We start from the raw sequence: 21,871 nt of genomic DNA, 5'->3' as shown, positions 1-21,871 counted from the left end.
AGGTTAGGGGCGCGGTGGAGGTCGCTGCTTTCCTGCTGCTTTCCTGCTGCAACATGCCTACTTTAGCTAAAGCAGAAACTTAAAGCCAGAAACTGGTCACGCTTTGTGGGTCCCTGAAAAATACAAAACGATGTTTGGAGAGAGTTCGAAGGCGTCTGGGCTGACCATGGCGATTTTTGTTTCCCGCCCCGCTGCAGAAGCGAAAGCGCTCGCGACGCCTTTGGCTCCAGCTGAGGGCGAGTCCGGAACCTCCAGTGCACAGCGGAACTTTCGGCTCTGAAATCGAAGTTGCGCTACGCGCATCTTTGCGGAGCGGTTTCCGGGCGGCTCACTTCCTTTGCATGCGGCTTTGTGTTGGGAGTTCTTGACAGCCATGGCACCGCGGGTCTGGCGTCGAAGGACCCTGGAGCTCTGTCTGACAGAAGTCGGCAAAGCCACTGGTCGGCCCGAGTGCTTCCTCACGTAAGTGCGCGGATCCCGGGCTCTGAGTGGGACCAGGGTCTCACGTGGACGCGGGTTGCCGGCCTCCGGCAAATTGTGGAGCTGGGGGAAGGTAAAGGGAAATTAAATAACTTTTCCCCAAATTTCAGAGTTTATACTTTCCTAGGCTATCAAAATTTTAAAAATTGTTAATATTTGTACAGTATGGATCTCTCAGTTGAGTGTTACTGAAATCACCCTAACCTCACTTATTAACGCCTGGAAGCTTCCCTTGAGGCTTCTTACGCCCCCATCCGTCTGCACGCAAGCTGTTGGTTCCAAGTATGTGCTCCTAGAGCACTCAGTGTTGAGCATACTTTATTCAGTGTATGAACTGGTCACTTGTCTTTCCGCCACCACGATTAAGCTTCTTTTTTTTTTTTTTTTGAGACGGAGTTTCACTCTTGTTACCCAGGCTGGAGTGCAATGGCGCGATCTCGGCTCATCGCAACCTCCGCCTCCTGGGTTCAGGCAATTCTCCTGCCTCAGCCTCCTGAGTAGCTGGGATTACAGGCACATGCTACCGTGCCCAGCTAACTTTTTGTATTTTTAGTAGAGACGGGGTTTCACCATGTTGACCAGGATGGCCTCGATCTCTTGACCTGGTGATCCACCTGCCTCAGCCTCCCAAAGTGCTGGGATTAGAGGCTTGAGCCACCGCGCCCGGCCTTAAGCTTCTTGATGATTAGAACTTTAATGTCTCTTCCCAGCACAAGCGTTTTACACGTATTTTTTTGAAGAATTTCAAATAAGTAATAATAATAATATTATTACTCATTTATATTTCAAACCCCCAACCTCTCCTTGAGTTCCCGGCTCATAGTAACTGTAGACTGAGCTTGGTTTGAATTCAGTAGCACACAACTGGGATATCCGCACTATACAACTTTTAACGATTTTTAAAATTTTGGTACTGTCAAGCATCTCAAATTCACTGTGTCCAAAATACAGTTGTTGTTTCTATTTAATAGAAATGTTGTTTCTACCCACCTGTACTCTGCCATCCCCTGAAGTCCTTTTCCCATGCTCCACCACGCAAGCCTTCCCTATCTCAGTAAATGGCACTTCTGGCTTTCCAGTTGTTCAGACATAACTAGTCTGCTACTTTGATGTCTTCATTTTTCTCTATTCTATATCTAATATCGTAGCAATACTGTCAGTTCTCCTTCCAGACTGTACTCAGCATACTCACTGCTCTAACTCCAGCTTCAATCACCATTATCCTTTGCGTGGAATGCTGCATCAACCTTCTAATCATTCTGCTTTCCTCCTCCTCCCCCCTCCCCTTCTTCTTCTTTTGTGTAAATCATCATTTCATTCCTCTGCTTAAATTTTTTCTAATATTTTCTCTTTACACTTTAAAATGGCAAACTCTTACTCCTGAGCCATGCATTATTTGGCTCCCATCAGTCTCTCCAGCTTCACCTTCTGCCTCCTTCACACTCTAGCCATGCTCACCTTTTTGTTTCTCAAGCTCACCTCTAGAGGATTTGCATCTTAGAGGATTTGTTCTTGCTGTTTCTTCTTCCTGGAATACATGTTTCCCAGTCTTTTATTATAAGACTATTTCCTTATCTATAAGTTTAATCTCAGATTTGGCATCTAAGAAAGGTTTTCCTTGACCACCGTAGCCAAAGCAAATGTTGATAATTGAATGAATTAGTGAATGAATGAATGGAGTGGTATATAATGTAGCAGAATTGATAATATAAGATTAATTCACTGTATCTCTCCAAGCAAATAGATTTGTAATGGTTTTCCTGCCCAAAATCTATACAGCTGATAGACTGTACTTGGTTGACAGGTTTTCTAGATCGGTGTAGCTCATCAGCTTATATGTTGTTGTGGCCAGAATCTATACTTACACTTCATTCTAATTTGATTTTACAGGAGTTGGGTTTTTTATCTTTATTAAGAGTGCTGTGAAATTATTACCTATAATTCTAAATCTCACTTAATTCTTCCCAATAGGATTCAAGATGGGTTGGCATCAAAGTTTACTTCTTTAACAAAAGTGCTTTATGACTTTAATAAAATATTAGAGAATGGTAGGATCCATGGAAGCCCTTTACAAAAACTTGTGATAGAAAATTTTGATGATGAGCAGATTTGGCAACAACTGGAATTGCAAAATGAACCAATTTTACAATACTTCCAGAATGCAGTTAGTGAAGCAATTAATGATGAAGACATCAGTCTTCTCCCAGAGAGTGAAGAACAGGAATGTGAAGAGGATGGTTCAGAGATAGAGGCTGATGACCAGGAGGACCTAGAAGACTTAGAGGAGGAAGAAGTGTCAGACATGGGTGATGATGATCCTGAAGTGGGTGAGAGACCTAAAAACTCAAGCAAATTTGATCCGAGGAAAAGCCCAGTTTTCAGTGATGAAGATTCTGACCTTGACTTTGATATCGGCAAATTGGAACAGGAGAGCAAGGTGCAAAACAAAGGGCGTGGAAAACCAAGAGAAAAGTCCATAGTAGACGATAAATTCTTCAAACTCTCTGAAATGGAGGCCTATTTAGAAAACATAGAAAAAGAAGAGGAGGAACGAAAAGATGATAATGATGATGAGGAGGAAGATATTGATTTTTTTGAAGATATTGATTCTGATGAAGATGAAAGCATACTGCTTGGAAGTAAAAAACTTAAGGTAAAGTTTTGAGAAAGGAGAGAGCACTTTCCTCATAAAATTAGCTTCTGTTCTATTCTAAGGGAGATCTAGTTGTAGTTAGAAGATTTAGAGATAAGAAATATTGTGCTCTATCTTATCACTTGTAAATGAATTGTACTTTCATTCACTTTATGTTCCAGTTCTTGTAGTTTTGTGGTAGTGTTATTGCCAGTTTCACCTAATAACTTTTTAAATTATTAGTTGTTAGTTTATAGTGTTACTAAGACAGAAAGTAATGTTTACATACAAATATAAATGGATGTAGTTTTTTGTTTTTTGAGACAGAGTCTCACTCTGTCACCTGGGCTGGAGTACAGTGGTGTAATCTCAGCTCACTGCAACCTCTACCTCTTGGGTTCAAGTGATTCTCCTGCCTCAGCCTCCTGAGTAGCTGGGATTACAGGCGCCCACCACTACACCCAGCTATTTTTTTATTGTTTATTTTTAGTAGAGACCAGATTTCACCATGTTGACCAGGCTAGTCTCAAACTCCTAACCTTGTGATTCACCTGCCTGAGCTTCCCAAAGTGCTGGGATCACAGGCATGAGCCACTGCGCCTACCACATGTTTGAATGTATTTTTCTATCCCTAATTAATAGTTTAAAATAATCTTTTCATTTTAGTCAGGTAAAAGTTCCAGAAATCTGAAATACAAAGACTTTTTTGATCCAGTTGAAAGTGATGAAGACATAACAAGTGTTAATGATGATGAGTTAGATTCAAAGAAAGAAGATGATGAAATTGCTGAAGAAGCAGCAGAACTAAGTATTTCGGAAACGTGAGTATTTTGAACCATCCTTGACATTGTGAGCTGGAATTGCCCAATCATGTATGTGTGCGCTCGTAGTTGTCAGATGTGTTTGTCTTAAGAAGTTAGATTCAGTAATACCAGTTATTCTCAACATAGCCAGAGGAAAGTTGCTACATGTAAAGGGACATTAGAGATCACTTAATGAAGAAAAATATCACTGGTAGTAGCAATCAAACCTTTCTTACCAGGAACTTTGATTTGATTTTGTGCCAATAAAATCCTGTTATTTTTGTGAGATAAGAGATTTGTATATAGATTGATGAATAATTTATTTTCTATGTCCTGGCTGCATTTTGTTGTTTCTTACATAGCATTTTACCTAAATAATATCTTTTGTTCCTTCACTGAATGATTTCAGAAGTTCTGAATATTTGGTTCCATTAGGCATATAAAAGAAGACCTTTATTAAGGGAAAATTTGTTTCCTTCTTTTTTTCTTTTTTTCTTTTTATCCTTTTTTTTTTTCCTTCTGTTTTTCTAATGGAAAGTAGTATAATTCTTTTTATGAGAGTTTTGGTATTGCAGGGATGAAGATGATGACCTTGAAGAAAGTGAAGACAGTAAACAACATAAAGAAAGCTTGAAAAGAGTGACCTTTGCTTTGCCAGATGATGAGAAAACTGAAGATACAGGTGTTTTAAATGGAAAGAAACATTCTGATGAAGTTAAATCCTCTTTTGAAAAAAGACAGGAAAAGGTAATTAGGAATTTAAGGAATTTTTAGTATGTTTAATATGGTTGTGGAACTCACAGACTACTGATATATCTTCCCTATTTTTCTTGTTCTGTTAACCATTCTTTGAAAACAAATATCTTGGCCAGGTGCAGTGGCTCATGCCCATAATCCTAACACTTTGGTAGTCTGAAGCAGGAGGATCACTTGACCTTAGGAGTTCAGAACCAACCTGGACAACATTTGTCTCTACCAAATATACAAAAATTACCTGGGAATGGTGGTATGTGCCTGCAGTCCAGCTACTCCGGTGGCTGAGGTGGGAAGATCACTTGACTCTAGGAGGTTGATGCTGTAGTGAGCTATGATTGCATCACTGCACTCCAGCCTGGGTGGCAGAGCAAAACTTTGTCTTCAAACAGACAAACAAACAAAAATCTTGCTGCTACTCAAAGTGCACTGTATAGAGATGCCATAAGGAAAGCATCTAACCTGCAAAAGTCAGTGCCTGCATTTCCCAGCCTATAGCTTTCAGTTTGGGGCCTGTGAGTAAAATAGTTGTTTCTGCTGGGCACAGTGGCTCCTGCCTGTAATGTCAACGCTTGGGGAGGCTGAGGCAGGTGGATCACTTGAGGTCAGGAGTTCGAGATCAGCCTGGCCAATATGGTGAAACCCCGTCTCTACCAGAAAAAAAAAATACAGAGATTAGCTGGGTGTGGTGGCAGGCACCTGTGATCCCAGCTACTCAGGAGGGTAAGGCAGGAGAATCTATTAAACCCAGGAGGCAGAGGTTGCAGTGAGCCAAGATTGTGCAGCTGGACTTCAGCCTGGGCACAGAGTGAGACTGTGTCTTAAAAATAAAAATTTTAAAAATAGTCGTTTTTTTCTCTATCTTTAATGTCTTTATATGTATAGCATGTCTCTCCTGATAAAGCTGTCCTTTGAGCCTTGTAACTATTTTGACTGCTCTGGAGGACACCGTGTATGTCTTTTTTAATTTGAGATGGAGTTTCGCTCTCATCACCCAGGCTGGAGTGCAGTGGTGCCATCTCAGCTCACTGTAACCTCCACTTCCCAGGTTCAAGCAATTCTGCCTCAGCCTCCTGAATAGTTGGGATTACAGGTGCCTGCCACCACGCCCAGCTAATTTTTTTGTATTTTTATTAGAGACAGGGTTTCACCATGTTGGCCAGGCTGGTCTCAAACTCCTGACCTCAGGTTATCCACCCACCTTGGCCTCCCAAAGTGGTGGGATTATAGGTGTGAGCCACCGCGCCTGGCCAACACCACCTCTGTCTTTGAGGAGCTCCGCAGATTTTTTTGAGTGCCAAGTAGCTAGAATTTTAATTAATGCCATCACAAACATGTCTTCCAAAGTTGGTAAAAATTGTTTATGTCATGATTTCAGACAAGTGAAATTTCATTTAATTTTTGTAGATATAGTCTGGCTTAATAATTTGGCTCCATCATTTATTTACCTTAAAATTTTTATCACAAAGCGAGAAAAGGGCCAGGCACAGAGGCTCACACCTGCACTTCGGGAGGCTGAGGAGCAAGGATTGTTTGAGCCCAGGAGTTTGAGATCAACCTGGGAAACAGGCTGAAAGCCCATCTCCACTAAAAATTTTAAAAGTTAGCTAGACATGGTAGTGTGCGCCTATAGTCTTTGCTACTTGAGAGACTGATGGGGGAGGATCTCTTGAGTCTAGGAGTTCAAGGCTGTAGTGAGCTATGATTGTACCACAGCACTCCAGCCTGGGCAACAGAGCTAGAGACTATCTCAAAAAAAAGAGAATAGGCAGATAATAAAAGATACCAAGACTGTTAAAAGAGTTGTTTTTAAAATCTGAGAATCTGAATTAAATCTGTGATTGTCAGATTGTCACCAGAAGATAGAGAAATTCTAAAGGAAAAAAAAGCACCATTATATACTGTATCAAGTTAGTCCTTCCACCCCACTCTTCCCACCCTCCCCCTACAAAAAAGAAAGATTTGGTTTTACTATGAAATTAAATCACACCTTCTAGTTAAGTTTCAATAAATCAATTTATTTCAGTTTCCACATATAAAGAATAAAGTAAAACTTTGAAGCTTTTTTTTTTTTGAAACTGTTAGAACATGAAAACCCAAACCTGACAAAGGTAGCATTAAAACAAACATACACACACAGTCTCATTCATGAATAGTGATGTAAAAATCCTATAGCACGGTGGAAAAATTATGCCACACGACTGCATGAACCTTATTCACTTGAATCCGTATTAGAAAATATAGTATAATTCCTGATTATGACATGAAGGAGAAAAAACATATGGTCACCTCCATATATGTCAGAAATTCAATATTGATTTCTAATTTTTTTTTCACCCTAGTGGAATAGAAATACATCTAGCCAAAAGCTGACATCGTGCATGATGGGTGAAATTCTAGAAACATTCCTTTAAGATCAGGAATAGGGCTGGGCGCAGTGGCTCATGCCTTTAATCTCAGCACTTTGGCAGGCAGATCATGAAGTCAGGAGATTGAGACCATCCTGGCTAATGTGGTGAAACCCCATCTCTACTAAAAATACAAAAAAATTAGCTGGGCATGGTGGCACATACCTGTAGTCCCAGCTACTCAGGAGGCTGAGGCAGGAGAATCGCTTGAACCCAGGATGCTGAGGTTGCAGTGAGCCGAGATCACACCACTGCACTCCAGCCAGGGAGACAGAGCAAGACTCCATCGCAAAAAAATAAAAGATCAGGAGTAAGACAAAGTGTCTTAACATTCTTTTAGAAGCATAAGCCAGTGCAACTACAAAAGATAAGAGATTAGGAAAACTGCCAGGTGCAGTGGCTCATGCCTGTGATTTTAGCACTTTGGGAGACCCAGGCAGGATGACTGCTTAAGATCAGGAGACTAGCCTGGGCAACATGCTAAATACTCTCCAAAAAATACAAAAATGGGCTGGGCATGGTGGCTCACGCCTGTAATCCAAGCACTTTGGAGGCCAGGGCAGGCGGATCACCTGAGGTTGGGGGTTCAAGACCAGCCTGACCAACATGGTAAAACCCCATCTTTAAAAAAAAAAAAAAAAAAAAAAACAAATTAGCCAGGTGTGGTCGCACATGCCTGTGGTCCCAGCTACTTGAGAATATGAGGTGAAAGGATTGCTTGAGCCTGGGAGGTAGAGATTGCAGTGAGCTGAGATCATGCAACTGCTCTTCAGCCTAGGCAACAGAGCGAAACTGTTTCAAGAAAAAAAAAAAAATACTGTAGATGTATTTATATTTCACTAGGAGTGAAAAATGAACTTGTTAGTATTTGGAGAGGAAACCCAATGGGGAAACTGAATTGATATTAGGAAAATAAGAGAATTCTGTAAGGTAGCTGAAAAGGCTGGCATTTTATACACTGAAGTCATAATTGTTGTCTTTTAGAAGTTAAGAGATAATGACCAGGTGCGGTGGCTCATGCCTATAATCCCAACACTCTGGGAAGCCAAGATGGGTGGGTTACCTGAGGTCAGGAGTTCGAGACCAGCTTGGTAAACATGATGAAACCCCATCTCTACTAAAAAGTATCAAAATTAGCCAGGCGTGGTGGCACATGCCTATAATCCCAGCTCCTTGGAAGGCTGAGGCAAGAGAATTGCTCAGGAGATGGAGCCAAGATTACACCACTGCACTCCAGCCTGGGTGACAGAGCGAGACTCTGCCTTAAAAAAACAAAAAAAAGAAGTTAGAGACAATAAGAATTTGAGTTTGGAGTCAGAAGGGTCAGACTATCAGATACTAATATTTTAATCAAAAAATTACTTAACTTTAGGATGCTGTAATAATAAAAATTGGTAGTGGCTTGTGAATAGATAGATCACTTGAATAGAGCCCAGAAATAAACCCAGATTTTTCTGGGGGAGTTTAGTATATTATAAACATGGCATTTTAAATCAATGAAGGAAAAAAATTATTTGCAGCTCACCACACCATAGGCAGCAGGAATAGGAAGTCATTTGACAGAATCAAAAGATGGCAGGAACAGAACAGAATTGTAGAACAGTACATTTCTTGCTTTCCCACTTTTTTTTTTTTTTTTGCTTTCCTACTTTTAAAAGTAGTTTTTGCTTTTATACAAATATAAGTGTAATTTTTTTTTCTAAATGTATACTAATTATTTTGTCTGTTTCTTAGATGAATGAAAAAATTGCATCTTTAGAAAAAGAGTTGTTAGAAAAAAAGCCTTGGCAGCTCCAGGGGGAAGTGACAGCTCAGAAGAGGCCAGAGAACAGCCTCCTGGAGGAGACCCTGCACTTTGACCATGCAGTCCGGATGGGTACAGTGCTCTCTTCTGTAGAATGTTCACTTCTGTGCTTTTTCTATGGTTCTATTTCATACAAAGATTTGGAGTGATGTTTCTTCTCCCTCAACTTTTTATTTTAAAAACTTGTAAACACATGGCTGGGCACAGTGGCTTACACCTGTAATCTTTGGAAGGCTGAGCACTTTGGGAGGCCGAGGCAGACGGATCACCTGAGGTCAGAAGTTTGAGACCAGCCTGGCCAATGTGGCAAAACCCTGTCTCTACTAAAAATACAAAAATTAGCCGGTTTGATGGCAGGTGCCTGTAATCCCAGCTACATGGGAGGTTGAGGCAGGAGAATTGCTTGAACCCTGAAAGGAGAGGTTCCAGTGAGCCAAGATCACACCACTGTATTCCAGCTTGAGCAACAGAGCCAGACTCTGTCAAAAAAGAAAAAAACAACTTGTAAACACAGAAAAGTTGAAAAATACTACAGTGAACATCTGTATGCTATTCAGCTTTATTCACGAGTTACCATTTTGTCATATTTGCTTTCTCTCCCTGGCATATGTCAGATTTTACATGTGCCCTTTTTTTAAGTAAGTTGCCAATCTCATGGCACTTCACTTTTAAGTACTTTTGCAGATATCTTCTAAGAACTAGGGCATTCTCCTATATAATCACAATACCATTAATACACCCCCAAAATTTAACATCCATACACTAATGATACCTAATGTATAGTTTATAATCAACTTTCTTGTAGTAATCTGTTTAGAAGGCTTCCATCCTGTCATGGGCCACTGATTAAATTTTAAACTCCGATCTGAAACTGTGGTCATCTCATTGCTTTTTTTCTTGTTCCCATTGAGTCAAAATGAGTTTTGATTTTATTCAATGGAAGAGAGAATGGAAAAGAGGGGAAGAGTCCCTAGGTACCTTGGATAAAGTATTAGCACTTACTACCTTATGTATTCTAGTTGTGTGATTTTCAAACCAGGGAGCATCACCAGGCTTATTAAAGCACAGATAGCTGTGCTTCTTCCCCACTTTCTGATTCAGGAGGTATGGGATGGGAATTTGCATTTCTAACAAGTTCCCATGTGTTGCCGATGCTGTGGGTCCAAGGACTGCAGTGTGAGCATCAGCAGTTTAGTGGATATCTGCCTAATGAATAAATACTGTATTTCCTTTAGCACCTGTGATTACAGAGGAAACCACCCTTCAACTGGAAGATATCATTAAACAGAGGATAAGAGATCAGGTCAGTAAGAAATTTAACTTAATTGAAATGTCACTGAAATTTTTAGAAATAATGTGAGAGTAGGAGTGTTGCTTTTTATTTTCAGCGAATGTTCACAAGCCTTACGTCTAGGCTACCCAGGCAGCTTTTGTTGTGTGAGGTGCTGCTCTTTAGTAGTACCTAGGAAAAACGAATATTGTGCCTGAGAGAAGCCAGAAGCCATTATCCTTTCTTGTGAGTCTTCCTGACCTTTTGGGTGGTACTTGATGAAGCTGGTGGCTGACCTCTGGTGGTTGTACCCAGGACCCTTGGCTTAGGCACAGTATCTGCTATGGCAAATTACTCAGTATATTTGTCTTAGTCTTTTTTCTGTTTCCTTAACAGAATATCTGAAACTGGGTAACTTATAAAGAAATGGAATACAGTTATGGAGCCCGAGAAGCCCAAGGTCAAGGGGCCTTCTTACCAGTGGACATTCTGCAGAGTCCTGAGTTGGTGCAGGGCATCACATGGTGAAAGGGCTGAGCATGCTAAAATGCTGGCTCAGGTGTCTGTTGCTCTTCTTAAAAGCCACCATTCCCCCCGCCTGATGATAACCCGTCAATCCATGAATATGACTGCCATTCATGAGGGTAGAGCCCTGGTGATCTGGTCATGTCCTAGAAGGCCCCACATCTCAATATTGCCATGTCAGGGATTAAGTTTCAACATGAGTTTTGGAGAGGACATTCAAACCCTAGCATTGTGGTAGTACTACAATTTTAAAACCATTTCTCAATGGTGTATTTTTTTCAAATGTTAAAAACCTAGTGGTTTTTGTTGAAGAATTGATCTGATTTTCTAAACTTAGAATAAAACTTTGATATATGAGATGTACAGTAAGAGATGGCTTTATAATGTGTATAATGCTTGCCTATGCTTCTGTGTCTAAAATAGAAAAGATTTGAAGGGTGAGTATCATGTGCAGAATATCTTAAAATTTGAAATGAAACATGTTAAACTAACTCCAGGCTTGACTTTTAAACAAACTGTGATGGGGAAATGTGGAATTAAAGTTGGTAACCAAGTAGGAAGACTCATTTTAAACCAAAAACAGAAAAGGATGCCTTCTTTGCTTTCCTAGCGCTTATTTTTTGTGATTTGAATAGTTTTTTCAGAAGCTGAAAATTTTCTTTTTGCTATAATTTGCTTACTCTGGAATAATAAATATTTATTATAACAATGATATTTGTCATAATTATTAATACATTAACAATAATTTAATATATTGATAATATTTATTATAATAATAAACATTTGAGAGGAAGATTCTTAAGTGAACCAAGAAATAAATTGTAGGTTTTGTTAACTTTTGTTCTACCTGCGCTTTATGTTTCAGGCTTGGGATGATGTAGTACGTAAAGAAAAACCTAAAGAGGATGCATATGAATATAAAAAGCGTTTAACCTTAGACCATGAGAAGAGTAAATTGAGCCTTGCTGAAATTTATGAACAGGAGTACATCAAACTCAACCAGGTGAGGAAGACTGTAAACAAAACCGTTATTATTAAAGAAACAGAAGTAGAGAACTAGGCTTTTTGTGACTGTTGAAATCATGAAACAGAAATCTTGAGCTCTTTAGCTAACTCGTTTAAGTATAAGACAGAGCAGGTTAGGAATAGAAGAGTTATAATATCCCCGCTTTATGTGAGGGGTTGGGGGGTTTGCTTTGCAATCAGGCTTTGGTCACCTGATACTTTTACAACTAATTATTAACTTTCTAGCAATTATTATGGTGGTGCTACAGCTTTAAAGCCATTTCTCATTGATATTTTGAAGTTACTGGTATATTTTACATGATTATGGATTCTTTCTGATTTTTAGGCCTGTTTTTTTTCTTTCACTTAACTAAAAGAAATCCCTGGGCTGGGCGTGGTGGCTCACACCTGTAATCCCAGCACTTTGGGAGGCTGAGGCGGGTGGACTGCCTGAGGTCAGGAGTTCGAGACAAGTCTGGCCAACATGGTGAAACCCTGTCTCTACTAAAAAATACAAAAAATTAGCCAGGCGTGGTGGTGTGCACCTGTAATCCCAGCTACTCAGGAGGCTGAGGCAGGGGAATTACTTGAACCAGGGAAGTGGTGGTTTCAGTGAGCTGAGATTGCACCACTGCACACCAGCCTGAGTGACAGAGCAAGACTCCATCTCAAAAAAACAAAAACAAACAAACAAAAAAACCCAGAAATTTCTGGTTAGATAATATGATAAGGTCATATTTTCAGGAATATTATATGCCTATATGATAATTGGATTTTTCCTTCACATTTGATTTATTGGGAATATGTTTAATATGTACTTAGGGATCAGGTGGCGTTTTTCTTCTGCAAAAGCCATTTGCGATTCCTACCAGATTTTGTTAATAAATGCCCCTCAGGTAGCAACAGCAAATTGCCCTCATGCCACTGTGAAGTTGAAGAACTGAAAAGATTTGAAATAAAATTCTTCCTGGCTACCTTGCAGTCCAAGGTGGTAGCTGAAAGAGGACGTGTACAGTTTCATTTGAGTCTTTGAGGAGATTCAGTAAATACAGAAAGTATTTGGTGACCACAAGAGTTAAAAATTAGATATGTAATGTAGTAGCTTATGCCAGCTCTAAATGTAGTTTTATTTCTCTCTCAGAAGTCAACAGCGAGTTCAGAAGTTTTTGAGGATAGACTTGGATTTCTAGTATATTTATTAGCTAGGCTAATTCTAGAAGTGAAATGATGGTAAACAGCATATGTAGGAGCCTTTACTCACAGTTGTGTATGTAATGTGGCTCAGAACATGCTGCATAGCAAATACATTGCTATGTATTTGATTTTATGGATATTGCTACCTAGAATGAGGTAAAAGGACATGTTTAGGATTTTTTAAAGTGTGAGGTAAGTTAAAATAGTAAGAAGCAGTAATAGTGTGATGATGCCTGACCATGGCTGGAAGGTGGGTGCTGATGATGGACATTGGAAACAGACCTGGCTGCGTCTCTGTCATCAGGGTCAGGAGGCAAAGAGCCTGTCGTTTCCAAGTTCTGGCAGGTTTTTTTTTTTTTCATGTCTTAATAACAAACAAACAAAAAGCTTTCTTAGCCATTTATAATAAGCATTTGGGGCCAAGGGGGACAGAGAGAGAAGCATTAAATTTACTTTTTCTCTTCAGTAGAACTAAAATTGCAGTCAATTTTTCAATGTGATTTGTCAGAATAAATCTTTAACATATTAAATTTAAATAAAAGGAAAAAAAAGCCCCTACCATCCAAATGGATGTTTGGATAATTTGATGAAGTCTATATTAACGCTACTTCTTTTTTTTCTTTTTATTTGATATGAGATTTACGTAACATAAAACTAACCACTTAGTTTGGGAGCATTTAGGACAGTGTAACTTACTAGATCTATCTAGTTCTAAAATATTTTTATCAGCCCACAATAAAGCCCCATCTGCATTAAGCAGTTTCTCCCCTTTCCTCACTTGCCCCAGCTCTAACAACCCCCAGTCTGCATTCTATCTTTGTGGATTTGCCTATTCTGGATATTTTATATAAATGGAACCATACAAAATGCAGCCTTTCATTTTCGACTTCCTTCACTTAGTGTCATGTTTTCAGTACTATGGCATTTGTCAGTGCTTCATTTCTTTTTTATGGTTGCACAGTATTCTAATGTGTGTATGTACCACAGTTTATCTGTTCATCCGTTGATGGGCATTCAGGCTGTTAATCACCTTTTGACTGTTAATAGTGCCGTGTACATGTATTTGTTTGAGTACTTGTTTTTAATTCTCTTGGTTGTACACCTAGGAATGGCATTGCTGGGTCAGATGGTAATTCTCTGTGTAGCTTTTTGAAGACCTGCCAAGCATGTTGCCACTGTGCCTGTATCATTTTACATTCCTATCAACCGTGCACAAGGGTTCCAGTTTCTTCATCCTTACAACGCTTGTAATCACTTGCTGTATTCCTTTAAAAAAAAAAGTTGTAGTCATCTTAGGAATAGCTTAGTTTTTGGCAGAAGTAAATGCCAAGGGAATTAAATTTTTAGCTTATGAATATTACAGGCAATGGTTACTGTAGCTCCCAAAATGCACATCACATCTCTTCTTTGGTTGGTGCTGGAACTCTCACAGTACTGCTACTTTTAATTTTGCTTTTGGAGTATTTCTTTGTAGCTAAAGCTTTGGTAATAAGAAACTGGGAATACCCTCATTGCCCTTTAGTGTTTTGTCCTATGATATGTATCAAGCCACTTAGTTTGACATTGTTGAACTTATTTCCTAAGCAAAAAGCAGCAGAAGAAGAAAATCCAGAGCATGTAGAAATTCAGAAGATGATGGATTCCCTTTTCTTAAAATTGGATGCCCTCTCAAACTTCCACTTTATCCCTAAACCGGTAAGTGTGTTAACAGTTCAGTGTGTAGCTAGAGCAGGATGACGTTAATAGCGCTGATCCTTTGTGAGACTAGCTCATGGTTTCAGGATACAAACCTGCAGTAGCCTCCTGTAAGTTCCAGACAGGGTCTCCATGAGGAAGGCTCACTTCTGGTCCCATGACAGTTCTGGCTCTACCCAGATCTTCAGTGAGCCCCTGCCAGACCCTCAGCCATAGCCACAGGGACTCCTCCCTTCCCCACCCTCTGAGTCTTCTGTTGCATTTTCATTGTATAATGGGTTTGGAGACACACGGATATTTATACCCAGCATTCATGGAGTATCTGCTATGTGTCATATTAGGTTATTTACATACATTAATACTTAATGCACACAGCACTGAGGCAGCTACTATAGTTTCCATTTTGCAGGTGAGAAAACCAATGTTTAGGAGGCAGGAGGTTGAGAACTAACTCTGGGCCTATGTTCTCTCCACTGCATGATGTTCTCTCACTAGGCCCAGCGCTCTCAAATGCCCATCCACTGTCTGTTTGACTGTAACCCAGACTTTGCTCAATACCTGTCTACTCTTTGGAGCCTCATCTCCTACTCACTAGCTTCTGTGAACCCATAAAACATGCTTGTGCCATCCTGTGGCACTTGCTCACCTGTTGCCCTTTGGTGCCTGTGTTGTCTGAAATGGAATGTAATGAATTAAGGACTAGTCTAGAAGTCAGAACCTGAGTTGAGTTCTGCTCCTAACTAGCTTTGTATACGGGCAATCGCTTTATGTTTCATCCATATAGAAGAGCTCATCTCCAAGATCTTTTCTATTAGTTGATGGCTAAGTGATTTTTTTCCTATGCAAATATTTTGTCTTCTTAGACAGGAAGCTTTTACTACCTGTTTTTTTGTTTAGTTTTGTGTATATGTATGTTTTTAATCTAGTTGTAATTACATGCAAGCAAGTTCTTGATGGCAGAAGCCATCTTTAGATTCCCAAGGTCCCTGCTATGGGCTGTGTAAAATAAACAGGTGAAGAGGTGAATGGAAGTTTTTAACTCCTCTTGTCCATCAAGTCTTACTGATGTGAAGAACATGGGCCCCTTCTGGGCCTTACCTGTATGATCTGGCTCTTCCCACCCCTTTGGTCTCCCCTAGCTTGCTACCCCAAGCCCCGCTAATCTTCCGATTCTTTCAGAAGACCAAGTCCCTCGCACCTTCTCGCTGTGTTTTTCCCTGGCCCAGTAGGCTACACTTCCTTTTTGGCATGGCTGGCTCCTTGGTATTGCCCAGGCTAGATGCCTTCCCCTCCTTGCAGATGTTCCTTGGCTCCTTACATAGGGTAGACTGCCCCTTCCCACCTTGCTGCGTGTCTCACCACTCGGCTCCTTTTCCTCATAGCTACGTCACACATTCGCAGTCATTGGCTATTTCATTGCACTCTACTTGTCTTAGGCAGCACAAAATGCATCTACTGTTCCACTCTGTTCCTCACACTAGCCGGGATCTAATGCAGGGAACCCCTTAGACATTCCTTGGAATATATTGAGAAGTAAAGGAGAAGTGAATGTATTTGTGTCTGTGTGCCCCAAATGGAAAGCCTTTCTTTTTTCCCATAAGTAATCTAGAATTGCTAGTGTAGGTTCTCCTTGATAATTACGTTTTTCGTGTTCAAGTTGGTATTTCACATGCAATCTCTGTAGACTCCATTTATCAATCACAGCCATCATTTTTTGTGGCTTTTTTTTTTTTGGAAATGAGTCTCACTCTATTGCCCAGGCTGGAGTGCAGCGGCACAATCTTGGCTCACTGCCACCACATCCGGCTAATTTTTTTGCATTTTTAGTAGAGATGGAGTTTCACCATGTTGGCCAGGCTGGTCTCAAACTCTGACCTGAAATGATCCGCCCACCTTGGCCTCCCAAAGTTCTGGGATTACAGGCATGAGCCACCGTGCCTGGCCTTTTGTAACTTTTTGCACTGTCTTCTTTTTCTCCATATTTCTCTTAAAATACCTGAATGGAACACAGTGTTCTTAATAACAGTTGAACAGTGGTCGGTCCAGTGGTAGAAATTATTTCTTTCACACTCATTTTTCTCTCACTTAGAATCCAGGATCCTATTGTGTTTATGGCTTGTTTTTATTCTTTGTGAAGTTTTCTTGAGCAAATAACTCCATGGACAGTACGGTGATGAGGAAGAAAGAAATGCTAATCAAACTGCAGTATATAGTCACCATCTTAATTGCAGGATCAGTATGAAATCTGTTTTAATGACTGCATTTCTTGGGTAGTTCTTTCAAAAAAAGAAAAAAAAACTGAAGCAGATGGTCCTTCAATTAACACTACTTTCCCCTTTTTGTAATTGATAGTTTTGATTTATTTTGATACTGTTTAGTTTTTCAAAATAGTTTATTATTTCATATTTAGGTTTATAGAGATGTTTTCAGTAGTTGAAAGATGAGGAAATTTATCAGCAGTCTATATTTGACTCTTGTTCTCATAAACATCTTTTGCATCTTTTCCTGTACACTTCGTAGAGCTAGCTTTTTTTTCTGTAAGCAAAGTCAGATAATATTAATAGAAATCAGTAAATCTTACCAAACAGCATTATAGTTGTTTGAGAATGTCCACATGCATGGTAGATAGGAATAGTTGAGGAAGAAATGGAAGAACTGATGTTTGAAGATGGCAGAAATGTTATATAAAAATGTAGAAATACCTGCTGTTGGAATGGTTTTCAGACAGAAAACCCTAAAATAACCAGGTCTCTGGGATCCTGAAGCAGCTTGTGCCACCCCTCAGCACTGCTGTCATGGCAGTCAGCTTAGGACTTTGGCTGTCACCATGTCTTAACATTTTAAATTATCTTCCTTAGGTTTGCTGACTTTCAAGCAAGTGAAATAAAGATAATCTCCATAAAGTATTTTATATATTATACTTTAAGTTAATAGGTTCACAGTTCACAAGAGTCCTTTCTGGCTTCCTATTGAATGTATTATCTCTTTTCTAGCCGGTACCAGAGATTAAAGTTGTGTCAAATCTGCCAGCCATAACCATGGAGGAAGTAGCCCCAGTGAGTGTTAGTGATGCAGCTCTCCTGGCCCCAGAGGAGATCAAGGTAAGAAGCCAGTGTTGAAACCTTAAATTTCTGTGACAAGTTAGTTTATTATAGCCAGACTCTATTTATTTAATGTCATTTGCCCTGCATTTGCAGTTTTTAATCAATGTATCTCAGTAGTTTCTAAGTATAAGCAAACTAGTAATGTTACAATATTCAAATACCAGACTCCTATATTCTGGCTTTATTATGAGGTACAGGTTTGAGGGTTACTATAAAAGCAGTTATAAAATAGCTAATATCAATATCTTGTTATAATCTAGTCTGAATACTGGCAATGATGGTAAGTTTCAAACAAATTGTTTGCATTGCGTATACACTAGCAATAGTTTAATATCAGCATTTTCCCCTTATTTTATCCATGTGATGCTAATTTGTAATGGAATCTGGATCTAGAATGGAGCATTTGGTTATCAGAAGAGGTTGGATAAATCAATGCAGCAATTCCTACCACGTGAACATTGATGCTTGTGCCTTACACAGTAATAATGTTATTTCTGCCAGGTGCTCATCTTTCTCGCTGGCTTAGTGGCAAGGCCTTGTTTTTCCCTCCTCACTTAATGTGCTACACCTACACTCAGCCCTTCTGTCGGAGCCTCTGCCACCTCAGTGCAGCTGACAGCCCTGGCAGGATAGGCTGGCAGCTGAGGAGAAAAGAGGGAAAACTGATCCTCACTGGAGAGATGTTTCCCTTCCCTTCCTCTGTTCCTTGATCTCTGGGCCCTCTGTCCTCAGTCCAGTTGCTGTTATTAGCAGCTCAGAGCTGAGGCTGTCTCTGGCATGTCCCTGAAGCCCACTGGAATCTAAATGCTATGGAGGGCTTGCTTCTTTTGTGCTGTTAGCTTGAGAACCCAACTTTCCATGTTGCCTTTGTCAATTAGTTCGGGAACTGAACCGTCACTGTAAGAGTCTGGGCTGTCAAAGAACACATTTCAGGTTTTAAACAGCTGAGTTACCAACTCATTGGAATGCAAGTGGGGATTGCTCTGCATCTTCGTGCATTTGGCCACAGACGCACAGCCCACTTGCTGGCTACTGTGCAGTTTCTTCGTTCCAGTTTCCTAGTTGTTAAACTTGATTAACAAATATGTTGGTGGTTATTTTTTAATAGGAGAAAAATAAAGCTGGAGATGTAAAAACAGCTGCTGAAAAAACAGCTACAGACAAGAAACGAGAACGGAGGAAGAAGAAATCTCAAAAGCGTATGAAAATAAAGGAGAAGGAGAAGCGGAGAAAACTGCTTGAAAAGAGCAGTCTAGATCAAGCAGGGAAATACAGCAAAGCAGTAGCCGCGGAGAAGTTAAAACAGCTGACCAAAACTGGCAGAGCTTCCTTCATAAAGGTAAGGGCAGGGGAAAGAAAACCGCTCAAGGGGGCCTTTGCTGGGGGAAGTGGATAGCAAAGGCCTCTGGGTGACTGGAGTGTCTGAGCCAGCTGCCAGCCCACTTCTGAGACGGAGACCCATGATACTGACCACTGGAATCCCAACCTTAAATGTTCTGGAGTTTTTCATGTAGGGTCCTCACAGTAACCTGGGTCCTGGCGGCAGCTTTTCTTTCATTCCCTTCTCCCTTAGATTATAAGAACATTGTAGCAGTGTAGAATACCTCTGTGCTAACTGTTTCTGTTTTCTGTAATTCTAGTCCTTTTTCATATTTGTAGTTGTATACATTGTTTTAATGATGATGTACTATTATGTTTTTTGCTTTTTTCACTTATAAATACATTTTACAGCATAAGCATGTGTTATTTTTAATTGCAGGATGAAGGTAAAGACAAAGCCTTAAAGTCCTCTCAAGCATTCTTTTCTAAATTACAAGATCAAGTAAAAATGCAAATCAATGATGCAAAGAAAACAGAAAAGAAAAAGAAGAAAAGACAGGATATTTCTGTTCATAAATTAAAGCTGTAATATATTTTGAATATAATGTAAATATCAATGTGTATGCTTATATTGTGCCATTGTTCTGTTTTATAATAAAATTCTTGAGAACCTTTCTTTGCATCGATGGCAGATATTTGAGGTTCCATAGTGTGAAAAGACAAACTCCAAACTATTTGCAAAGCCCTCCCAGTTTTCACTGGGAGGACCTGGCTCCCAGGCCCTTCCTGTTCAGGCACTGCCTGAGCTGATCCTGCTGTGCTCTTGCTATGGCCCAGGCCTGTGTGAAGGCCAGGCCAGCTTGTCCACATGGGCTGGTGAGCAAGTACTGGCCTGCAGGCTGAGAATAGGACAGAGCCAGCCAACCCCCTCCCAAGCAGCTGTCTACAGCAGAGGTCCTCACTCTTTAGGGTCTTGATTTGCCCCTCCCACTGCCCTGTTGTTTCATAAAACAGTAGCATTTTGGCCGGGCATGGTGGCTTATGCCTGTAATCCAAGCACTTTTGAGGCCAAGGTGGGTGGATCACCTGAGGTCGGGAGTTCAAGACCAGCCTGACCAACATGGTGAAACCCCGTCTTTAAAACAAGCAAACAAAAAAAAACCAATAGCATTTTCATGCATGTGTCTTCCTTCCTTCCCCTTTGGGAAATGATCTCATTTTGTCACCTGAACAAAGGCTTAATGTAGGCTATAGAGCACTATCCACAATCAGATGCAGAGGACAGATACGATGTAGAAGTGAATCTAGAAGCAATAGAAGCTCAATACAGGCAGGAATGAAAACTTCAGTCTGCAGAGTCTTCTGTGACCACCAGGTGCTCATTGTTTCAACCTCCCCATCCAGGGAAAATTGCCTTTTGTCTGATAGGCTCTCATGTTGATTTGATGGAAATGCAGTAAGCCTTAGTCCAGACGGGTAGAGAATGTGGACTAAGATTCCAGCAAAACAACAGGTAAAGCCCTTCTAGTTTTTTATCTACAAGGGGTCAGTCAGTGGTCGAGAAGAGCCTGTGGACGTTTGCACTCTGCATTCCTGTTACTGCAGAAGCTGTCTGCAGCAGGGTAGAGCCAGGCTGCATGGGGCTAAATTAAGCACTGGCTTTTGTCCATTTGTGCTGTTAAAACGAAATACCTAAGACTGGGTCATTTAGAAACAACAGGAACATTTCTTAGGGTTCTGGAGGCTGAGGTCTAAGATGAAGGTGCTGGCTAGTGGCAGCTCTCTGCTCTAAGGGGTCCCTTGTTATGTCCTCACTTGGCAGCAGGTGGAAGGACAAAAAGCCACCAAACTCGCTCCATCAAGCCTTTTATAAGGATGATAATCCCATCCATGAGGGCTTTGCCTTCAAGACTTAATCATCCAAAGGTCCTAACTCTTAATATCTAATTGGCCATTAAGTTTCAACACTTGAATTTTTTTTTTATTGCATTTTAGGTTTTGGGGTACAGGTGAAGAACATGCAAGATAGTTGCGTAGGTACACACATGGCAGTGTGATTTGCTGCCTCCCTCCCCATCACCTATATCTGGCATTTCTCCCCATGCTGTCCCTCCCCACCCCCTTCTATCCCTCCCCCATTTCCCCGCTGACAGACCCCAGTGTGTGATGCTCCCCTCCCTGTGTCCATGTGTTCTCATTGTTCAACACCCACCTATGAGTGAGAACATGTGGTGTTTGATTTTCTGTTCTTATGTCAGTTTGCTGAGAATGGTGGTTTCCAGGTTCACCCATGTCCCTACAAAGGACATGAACTCATCGTTTTTGATGGCTGCATAATATTCCATGGTGTATATGTGCCACATTTTCCCTGTCCAGTCTATCATTGATGGGCATTTGGATTGGTTCCAGGTCTTTGCTATTGTAAACAGTGCTGCAGCAAACATTGGTGTGCATGTGTCCTTATAGTAGAACGATTTATAATCCTTTGGATATATACCCAGTAATGGGATTGCTGGGTCAAATGGAATTTCTATTTCTAGGTCCTTCCACAATGGTTGAATTAATTTACACTCCAACAGTGTAAAAGTCAACACTTGAATTTTTAAGGACACATTCAGATTACAGCATTTCACCCCTGGCTTCTCAAATTCATGTTCTTAAATGAACACATTCATTCCATCCCAATAACCCCCAGAATCTTAACTTGTTCCAGCATCAACTTTAAATTCTAAGTCCAAAGTGAATCAAAGTATGATTCATGCTGAGCCAGATTTCCCTTCAGCTGTCAAACAAGTTACGTGCTTCCAAAATACAGTGGTGGAATGGGCATAGCATAGATACTCCCATTCTAAAAGGGAGAAATAGGAAAGAAGTAGCT

At 40.4% G+C, this 21,871-nt stretch overlaps 1 protein-coding gene across 1 annotated transcript; it reads left to right on the top strand.

Annotated features, from left to right (window-relative positions):
* The first annotated feature begins 17 nt into the window (after positions 1-17).
* On the top strand, positions 18-19,667 carry MPHOSPH10 (M-phase phosphoprotein 10). Its single transcript, XM_003922635.3, has 11 exons — positions 18-462; positions 2,452-3,133; positions 3,779-3,933; positions 4,491-4,662; positions 8,811-8,952; positions 10,116-10,183; positions 11,541-11,678; positions 14,459-14,569; positions 17,563-17,670; positions 18,782-19,012; positions 19,433-19,667. The coding sequence occupies exons 1-11, from the start codon at positions 374-376 to the stop codon at positions 19,580-19,582; spliced, it is 2,046 nt and encodes a 681-aa protein (XP_003922684.1). The 5' UTR covers positions 18-373; the 3' UTR covers positions 19,583-19,667.
* Positions 19,668-21,871: the final 2,204 nt, after the last annotated feature.

Source organism: Saimiri boliviensis, chromosome 1, assembly GCF_048565385.1.
Source record: "Saimiri boliviensis isolate mSaiBol1 chromosome 1, mSaiBol1.pri, whole genome shotgun sequence".
Taxonomy (NCBI): Eukaryota; Metazoa; Chordata; class Mammalia; order Primates; family Cebidae; genus Saimiri; species Saimiri boliviensis.
Note: the sequence above shows the minus strand (reverse complement) of the source record. Positions and strands in the feature narration are given on the sequence as shown.